Source organism: Porites lutea, chromosome 6 (genome assembly GCF_958299795.1).
Source record: "Porites lutea chromosome 6, jaPorLute2.1, whole genome shotgun sequence".
NCBI lineage: Eukaryota > Metazoa > Cnidaria > Anthozoa > Scleractinia > Poritidae > Porites > Porites lutea.
Window position 1 is genome coordinate 6,597,127 of NC_133206.1, and position 9,630 is coordinate 6,606,756.

The 9,630-nt window shown below is 37.7% G+C and overlaps 1 protein-coding gene across 1 annotated transcript in view; it reads right to left on the bottom strand.

Annotated features, from left to right (window-relative positions):
• The window catches only part of LOC140940610 (polycystin-1-like), a 61,686-nt gene extending 52,557 nt beyond the window's left edge, over positions 1–9,129 (bottom strand). The window contains 5 exon segments of the mRNA XM_073389605.1: positions 943–1,278; positions 1,712–1,771; positions 1,774–1,869; positions 8,853–8,901; positions 9,011–9,129. Of these exon segments, the coding sequence (XP_073245706.1) occupies positions 943–1,278; positions 1,712–1,771; positions 1,774–1,869; positions 8,853–8,901; positions 9,011–9,058 (589 nt within the window). The 5' untranslated portion in view covers positions 9,059–9,129.
• Positions 9,130–9,630: the final 501 nt, after the last annotated feature.

Consider the following 9,630-nt stretch of genomic DNA (forward strand, 5'->3'; position numbering starts at 1 on the left):
AAACACTTTACAACTGCATCTGAAATCAAATCCTATCAGGAATACCCACAGAAGCATAAACCACAGGAAATGATTACTCAGTATGCATGTAACAAACCTGCTTCATGACCTCTAAATGTAAGACTTAGTGCGACAAAAAGGAAATTTACTCAGTCAAAGTTTAGAATGCTACATGCACTGTGTAGTGCTAGTAATCTTCGCGCGAGAGAGCAAAGAAGAAAAACCTCTGTTTAAGCAGACTCTCAAGGTCACGTTTCGCATTATCACGAGCTTATGATGTTATGTTTGGCCTGTCAACTCTTATTTCCAACCGGATATTATTTCACAATTTATGCGAAATAGAATACCCTGCCAGCGGGACGCTGGAACACGATTAGCGACGGCGTTACGCAGACGTCCCTTTTCCGCATGCAACAAAGGAAATAGGAGACGTCTGCACGCAGGCAAAGCTCACCCTTGCTCGCCAACGAGTCCTCAGTAGCTCAGAGGTTAGAGCATCCGATCTAGAACGCGGAGGGTCGTGGGTTCGAATCCCATCTGGGGCTCAGATTTTTTTCTGTGTCCTCTTATGGTCGATTCGTTATATCTCCCTTTATTTCCTTTATAAAACTCTAAAAAAAAACCAAGATAAATTGACAGTGAGGAAAAGATTTTTGTTTTCATTTTTTCAAATAGCTAATGAAGGCCACTTTCTAATGCAGAGATCAAAATATTCCATAGCCTTGGCACACCAGTGCCGAACGCCCCGGCGGTCTCCATAAGTCTTCAGAGGCACAGTAAGCAGTTCTTGGACACTGGAACGTAATGATCGAGAGAACTATGGACGACTCAAATCATGGCAAGATTTGGAAGAAAAAGGGCAGAAATAACACAAAAAAGGCTTTTAACTAGTATCCTTTGTTAAAACAATAAAATTAGGTAGATAAAAAGGTCGAAACTAACCTGATGGCACGTAAGAACAATTGATAGGGATAAGTGCTGCAATTGTGGTGGAACGTGCACTGTCATTATTATGCGCTTCATTTTTCCAATCCACGGCGTTTTTTCCTTTGTATCCAATGGAAGTGAAGGAACTGTTGGCGCCAAGAGTGGAAATTGACTGTATTCCCACCTCTTTCAGTTGGCTAGTGGGGAGACTTCGACCGCTTACTAAACCAGACTCTTGTATTGCAATCAACACTACTGTATCCTGGGGCAGACCACTTACAAAGGTACCTAACTCATCGCATTTAGCCTGGCTGGCAGCACAATCGAATGCAGCTGAAGTTAGAAACCGACCTGCATTGGAGAAGACATGAGAGATGTCAAGACTACTGATCACTTTTTACTTTATTACCTAGTGGATATCTTTAGCTTAGGTTTCGCTGTCAAATGAATAAATGAGCAAAAGATGTAAATATTGCTATTTCGCGAGCGTCAGAGAGAGACAAAATATTGAATTCCTGAAAGGATTCGAACTCATAATTCCCAAACAGTGACAGCCGTAGCTTTCTATCCACTCATGATCTACAGGAAGACTCACAAGCCTGAGGTAAAGAAAACGTATTCTAGTATGCGACAGTTTCTAAGCATATTATTACGCCCTTTTAAGAACGGGCCTAAAGGATACGCCGTTGGGAGAATTCCAGCCTTTAAGGCCCCGGAATCATTCTGTAATTCAAATGCTGTTTTCCTGTGTTCTATTTGCAATATTCTTTGATTATCGATTTACCTGAAAGATGGTCAAAAACAGCTACATTGAAACCCTTAGTCTTTGGTGCGTAGTTTTCCCATTAACTGTGATGTAAGCTAAGCCGTTCGTGGAGGGAGTTTTTCCGGGATCATTGGTCGCTTCGGATGTTAGGCTGACATTTAGGAGCTTGATCACATCTGTTAAAACAGAAACAGATATCGTTCAACTACATAAAATCTGAACTATGCGGGATATTATTTAACACAGTTTCAGGGGGGAAATTGTTGAGGTATCTTAGGCCTAGGCAAAGCATTCAAACTTTTTATGAGACGAATCAAACTTGGTGAGTTAAGTTCAAGAAAAGTTCTTCGTCTGGCTCAGTTGAGTAAGTCTAAATGAGTTTGGAGCGTCCAACACGTTCTATCCATCTGTATCAGACTAATACTGAACGTCTGAAAATCGTCTCCGGGACAAACGTCAATCTTCACATGCGACAAACTTAACTAATAAATTAAAAATTTGTATGATAATGTATATTTAGCCTCTTTCGGGAGAATTTATTAAAATTTCTCTTTGATCAGATTCAGTTGATTGGTTCGACGCGTCTCAAGATTGAAGAAGATTTAAATTTAAGTTTACTCTGAGTTAGGTCGACCCAAATTAAAGTTTAGTTCGTGTCTTGAAAAGTTCGACGTTTGGCCTGCAGGGGCACCCAACGACCGTTTTCTATAAAATATTTCTTCGGAGAGGCATACTTGGCATACTTGTCAATTTGCTAAGACTCATTACAAGTATTTCCATAAACCGTTTAGGTGCACGTGTGAAAAAATACACTCAGGTTGAAAGTAATTATTGAGGACACTACTTTTATGCCTCCTACAGGAGAAGGGAGGCAGCGCCATTTTACGAGCCACGCGAAGGTATAGCCGTTTGCAGGACAAACTTGAGGTAGCGCTTCATTTCTCAGTTATTTTAGAACCCTAAGTGTTGGTTCAGCTCAGGGAATCGAACGCACGACCTCCCTCTCTGCAGTCAAGCGCGCGCTCTACCTATCTGAGCTAATCCTGTTGTGGTTTTAGTTAGAAGTAGTCAACAATTGAAAAATAATTATTAGTTATCAATAGATACAGCTGAAAACGATGAAAGCACGACTTGTTACAGACATTTCACACATTTCATTTCATTTTATGAATAAACGTCAAGACCAGTTAAGATAAGGAGTAAAAATACGTCCAAAATTATCCGGCGAAGAATGTCGTTGCTTCGAGTGAATGTTTACATCTGGTGAACTACCATACGCGGACATATGCATCTCTCTATACATCAAGCAACAACGTACGTCAATACTAATATAAGCCCCATGACCATTTGCAAATGGTTGGAAGAAGTTTCTTTTTTCTGACTCCTTAGGCTAACACCTAACAAATACAATCCTAAGTTTATCCATTTCAGCGATTTAAAGAAAAAGCAGCAAAATGACGGGCGCTTTCCATTTCGGTAATAAAAGAAACTGAGAAAGACGTTTCCAAGGAAAAATTTCATTAGCTATCTACTTTTGGGAAAATGTGGAAATCATTCTACTGAGGAAGTCGAATACAAAAAACGAAAAGTTTCCAGAAAATGCATTGGACACGTTTATGTGTACTCAGCGCGTTTCTCCTTTTTTCTCTCAAACGTTTGGAAAAAGCAATTTTAAAAAGCGTTCTATTCACTACTTAGAATTTTTGGATTACTAAATTGCATTTCTTTTGTCGTTGGTGCTGGAAATCGCCCTCCCTCTCTGCAGTCAAGTGCGCGCTCTACCTATCTGAGCTAATCCTGTTGTGGTTTTAGTTAGAAGTAGTCAACAATTGAAAAATAACTATTAGTTATCAATAGATACAGCTGAAAACGATGAAAGCACGACTTGTTACAGACGTTTCACACATTTCATTTCATTTTATGAATGAACTTCAAGACCAGTTAAGATAAGGAATAAAAATACGGTCCAAAATTATCCGGCGAAGAATGTCGTTGCTTCGAGTGAATGTTTACATCTGGTGAACTACCATACGCGGACATATGCATCTCTCTATACATCAAGCAACAACGTACGTCAATACTAATATAAGCCCCATGACCATTTGCAAATGGTTGGAAGAAGTTTCTTTTTTCTGACTCCTTAGGCTAACACCTAACAAACACAATCCTAAGTTTATCCCTTTCAGCGATTTAAAGAAAAAGCAGAAAGCATTGAATTCTTGAGCTGAAAGCAAAATGACGGGCGCTTTCCATTTCGGTAATAAAAGAAACTGAGAAAGACGTTTCCAAGGAAAATTTCATTAGCTATCTACTTTTGGGAAAAAACTAACACTTGATAGCGTTTATGGAATACATTACCTCAAAATTTCTCTATAAAAAGGTTTATTTTTTAATCTTTCAACCAGGTGTGAAAGTCAACTTTCAGCTCATTTACTGTACATTTTAATCATTTTCAGAGCAGTATTCCAAAAAACGTCGATAGAAGATAATCAACAATGGTATCCATAGTATTTCACTGCTCTAACAACATTTTAGATAAAAAAAAATATATGTAAAGGGGTCTATTAACCGTTACGACGATACAAATAAGTAAAGAACACAGGCCGAAAAAGTTCACTTTTCACACACACACACGCACATATCTGATAGATAAAAACGCTAAAGATTTCACTGCAGTGTGTTCGTTTCGACTCCTTGGTGTCAGTTAATCATTCTGTAAGGAACTTATTAACCCCTTGGCTACAGATCGAGTCATTTCTGGTCGATATGGAGCAATGCTGATTATCTTTTTCTGAACCGACTTAGTTTTCAGTTAATAAGCAATCAAGTTAGTATAAATAACGAATTCAGGAAGAACAGGTCTTTGCACAGATAACTCATTTTGCAAATTCTGACCAATACTGCCAGAGTTACCCAAAACCCATACAAACATTTTGGTTGAAAGCCCACTGCCAGTTTTGCTATTCACCTACTACTCTGAATATCCAGATAAAATGTCCCCTTACATCTAATAAGCAAGAAAAAATATTCAAAGAAATGTCGAAAATCTCATTTTTAGCCATTTCTATGCTAATTGGCGAAAACCAGTCCAGAAAGTAGAGGCTGGTATAAAATGGATTTTATGCTTCTAAAATTCCGTATCCCAGTGCATGGTAATGCAAATTTTTCAGCGTTAATTAGCTATTCCCCAACAGGTGCATCAGTCGTTGTTAAGTGGGACGTGTAAACAGGAGATTTTGACGCAATTTATCAGCAAACAATAGGACAGAGTCCTTTTCATTTACGCACCTATACAGCATTTTTTAATTTATAATTTTCAGCAAGTTTTTGTAATTCTTCAAAAATTACCTAAAATCGCTTTTCTTAAGAAAAACGAGGAGTGAGGAGAATTTCGATTTACGGCTCGCCTGAATAACTAATTGATTTCAAATTAAACTGAAAAAGAAGAGTCTTCATAAACCAGAGGGCCCAAAACAATGAACCTAATAAACCAAGAAAATTTTTTTTATCGACTTAAATCTTCTCGTAGCTATTACACTGAAGCAGCAAATCAAGAAATATGGTAAAAGAGAAACGGAGATTGAATGGAAATATATGAAATGACTGATATTTCGAGTCTTGGAACTTCCTGCTTATACAATTAAGAGAGGGGTGTCATATACCAACGCAAATTTGACAAGTTAAGATGTTAATATTAAGATTGACCAATATGCGGGTGATTTGGTAACTAAGGACAATTCTAAGACAAACATCCCCAATACAAACTTATAGAGAGAATTTAATAAAATCACTCGGTAGATGAAAGAATGAATATAAGCTGACAAGTTTTCAACCATCAATTTCCCAACCAAGTCATCTTTAGTTACCTATGAATGTGACCACATGTTGAAAATTGATATTATACGGTATGCTTCTATTTAAAAGGTTTCCCTCCAGCACCTAAAGGCACATTTTTGAATTTATTTCGTTTACTTTAGAACAGGTTATGTTTACATTTTGCAGAGGCAGTATCATTTCCGATGAATTTGTATGCAGCTTTAGTATCATTTGCATGACATAGCTTGTAATTCAGATACTAGACAGGTGGTATAACAGACCTGGTTCCTGAATAGACTAATTTCATTTGGGATAGAGTTTATAATACTGGCACAAATTCCCTCCACGGGTGCGAGTAAAGCTTTTTGTTTTAATTCCGACGTAGAGTTGCTGTTAGGGTTTACTGTGAAGGCAATGACTCAAAACGTTTCTCCTTTCTAGCTGAAAATATTAAAAATGTAGAAGCGTCTCTCGCGCCGTTCTATCTTGTAAACGTATTTCAGCGAATTTTCAAGATAATCCTTCGATAAGGGTCTTATCTTGCGCTTACACCCACTAATGCATTAATATATCTAGACACGGTAAATATGTTAAGTTTTCGAGTAGGTGCTAAGATATCCCAAGTATACGTAAGTGACCTTTTTTTTCACTATTCGTTTCCCTGGTGAACTGAAATGCTGTCAAGATAGTTATGGCAGCTCGCAGTTGGAACACCTAACATGTTTTTTCTCTGAAATGAAATGTAAATTACGGTTGTACAAATGGATGCGGAAAAATATTAAGAACTTCTCGATTTAAAACTACGTTTACGTAATTTTTTGAACAATCTTTACCTCGAGAGAACGCGTGCTAAGAATCCAGTGGCAAAATTCGCTGAATTTGGACAATTTGCTCCCTGTGCGCTCCATCTTTTCTTCCTTTAAGTGTAGTTAATTCGACATGATTAAGATATAATTCGAAATCTGCGGTCCTGTCTTAACGGCTATGAGGTGCAAATGGAGTCGGGAATGACCCACTGATTACCATGAATACCAGTTGAGTAGCGAATCATGAATTTAAGCAAAAGTAGAATCTTGCACATTGGGCCGAAGAACGAATACCCTTAGATCGGGTAAAAACACCGATAGCTGCAATTACAAAATACTCCTCATCTAGCAAATAACGGCAGTAAAGTCAAAACTTTATGGAAATGCCAAACTGCAACGTTAAGAGGGAAATCTGCCATGATATCGTTTTTTTTTAAATTTGTTTTCAAATTTAATCTTGCCGAGGAATATGGAAGGAACATCACCTTGAAATAAAACGTGAAAATAATTATAGGTATTCGTTAGTCCAAGGTTTTTAATTATCGATACGCGATTGATATTCTTCAGTGATTCTCCACACTTCGAAAACTGACCAAATTTTCAAAAACAATGTTCAATTTTTACATCAAAGAGCTTTCGAGCAGTTTATTTTGATGATAATATTATATATGCAAGTAAACAATTTCCCTTACTTATGTTTGGTTTGTTCTTAACGTGAACTCTTAATTTTTATTTGTTAACCAGTTATGGCCGAATAGAAATTATTACGATAGAGAGATTAAGATTCACGTTTACGCCAAACGGCAAACGGGAATTTGTACCATGTGACCAAGTTTTCCGCTTATTTTTCATTTACTGGTTACTGCTACTACACAAAAATAAATACTTCTTATTAGCCGAGTTTTCGGTCCGTACTGTAAATTACAGATCCTCGTTTTTTTCCATCGATTTATGGCCCGCGCGCTTCGCGCTTGGGCCATTAATCGATGGAAAAAAACGAGGATCCGTAATTTACAGTACGGACCGAAAAAACGAGGCTAATAAGATGTTTATTATATGGCTTCTTCCTGTTTGGGGGACCGGAAACAAGTGCAAGACGCACGAAATGACAGTCATTTGACAGGTGTCAAAAAAGAAAGTTTTTATTGGCGCACGAAACAAAACTAAGAGCACTGTAAGTTTTAGCTCTTTAATGTAACGCTGGAGTATTTTGGAAACCTGACACTGTGTCTGTCTAGAAGTCGTTTCCATCTTTGCTCCGTTTGTCCTTGGGAAAAAAACACTGCAAAAGGCAAAGAAGCTTTTCAAGGTACGTTTACTGTCATTGTCGAAGGATTCGCTCGTTAATTGTTTTTGGGAAAACCTCTCTTTCTGCCAGTTCATTCTCGTCTTCAATTGTGATCTGCGTTGACATTTTCAAACACTGACTAGAATTCTCTTCCTCGGTAAGGTTATGATTCAGTTTCTACAACAGCTTCGTTCTCATTAAAACAAAGCTAGGTTAAAATTTGGAAAGGCAAAGTCAACATCCCAGTCCTTAGGGTTTTTAGACATATTTCAAAGTTTATTCCGTGGAAACTAAGGGCACTGTAAGTATTCACTCGTTAATGTGCCGCTGGAATCTTTTGAAAACTGGACATTATTGTGTCTGGCTCGAACTCGCTTCTATCTTTCTTTCGTTGGTCTTTGAAAAAACACTGCAAACGGCAAAAAAGCTTGTCAAGGTGATCAAGTGCAGGTATGATTGTTATCATATTTGTTGAAGGAATTACTTATTTTCTCTAAGGCAAAACATCTCGAATCTCTGCTAGTCGATTTTCGTCTTCTTAACTGTGTACTAGGATAAAATTTTCAAACACTGACTAGAATCCTCTTCGATAAGATTACGAGTTAGTTTCTTCATCGCCTTCGTTCACAAATAAACACAGTTTAAAATGTTGAAGGCCAAAGTCAACATCCACGTCCTCAAGGTTGACAGGCGTCTTATAACTTTATTTAAATATTTTTTTCGAGGTAAAGAGATTTAGACCTCCGAAATGAACATTTTCTTGAAAAATTTTGGTCCGTATAGCAAGTTACGGACCGCAAATTGACCAATCGCATGGCGAAAACAGACTCAGCCATATAATAAGTAGTTTTATGCTAGCTTTATTCATAAGAATCGCTCAGGACTGTTTTAAGCTGCTTATTTTCTATTCTGAGAAATTCTCAACTGACGTTTGCCGTTTGCCGTATGCTGTTAACGTGAATCTTAATCTCTCTAATGTTCCGGTTAATCGTTGAATACTAACCCAAACTTAAACCCTTTTAAAGTTAACAAGCCGTTCTAAAAATAATGTGCGATCGCCATTTGAAGCGGCGCTTTAAATTTTAAAAACGAGCGAGGAGATAAATGCGTGCCTGTTATAAAAACATCATCGTTGGTGAGAGGAAGTTAGAAGTTAGAAAAAGTCACCAGAGTTCTTCAGTTTTTCAGCAAAGCATTGACAAATTCCCACTACATAATTATCCTTTTAATGGAAAATACCTAAGCTTACCTGTAGCATGATCGGACCACTTTTCACAGGCAAAAGAAAATTTTGTTAGCTGCAACGAAAAAGTTAAATATTAAGTTAGCAGCCTCAATATCTAGCAAAGACTATTAAGGTTCAAACATGTCCAGTTCACTCGAGAGAAATTCCTGTGACAAACTTACAGTGATGAAGAAAAGAAACACGAATGATGACTGTGATGGAAAATGCATTGCGCTTCAATCTTTCATGTTCATGTTTCCATTATATTTCATTCAACTCAGTGTTGTTCAGTGTGTCTGCTAGGTGGGCAAAGTGAGCTTCATTATAAAAGTTCCTTTTTCTTGCGTTTATCTTGTGACAGTATTAAATTTCTTATACACCCTCCCTAACACGTCATATATTTAAAAGCCATTTGATTGGCTACCAGGGCATCAATATTTAACGTTATTTTTGAAGACTTTGACTTGAAATGGCAGCTGCCTTTTAACTGAAAAGAAATTTTACTCGGGGTATTTACTTTTTAATATGCGTGCATAGCTACGCGAAAATCAAGGGCCTCGATTCGGGGAAAATTACATCATTGCCAAACAGGTTCAACTTACATGCGTCATTTCAGTCATCGCCGAAAATAAACCTCATGCTCATCACAAGACTCATTTGCATACAATGAAAGTCGTCACGATTCTTATCCCCATTTCCCACAGTCTCCGCTAGGAACGCCTGGGAGTATGCCCCCCTTTTAGTGACGGATAGACGGAAAAAAAAGGCTTGCATATTTAGAGTCCGGCTTTGCTAAAGCAAG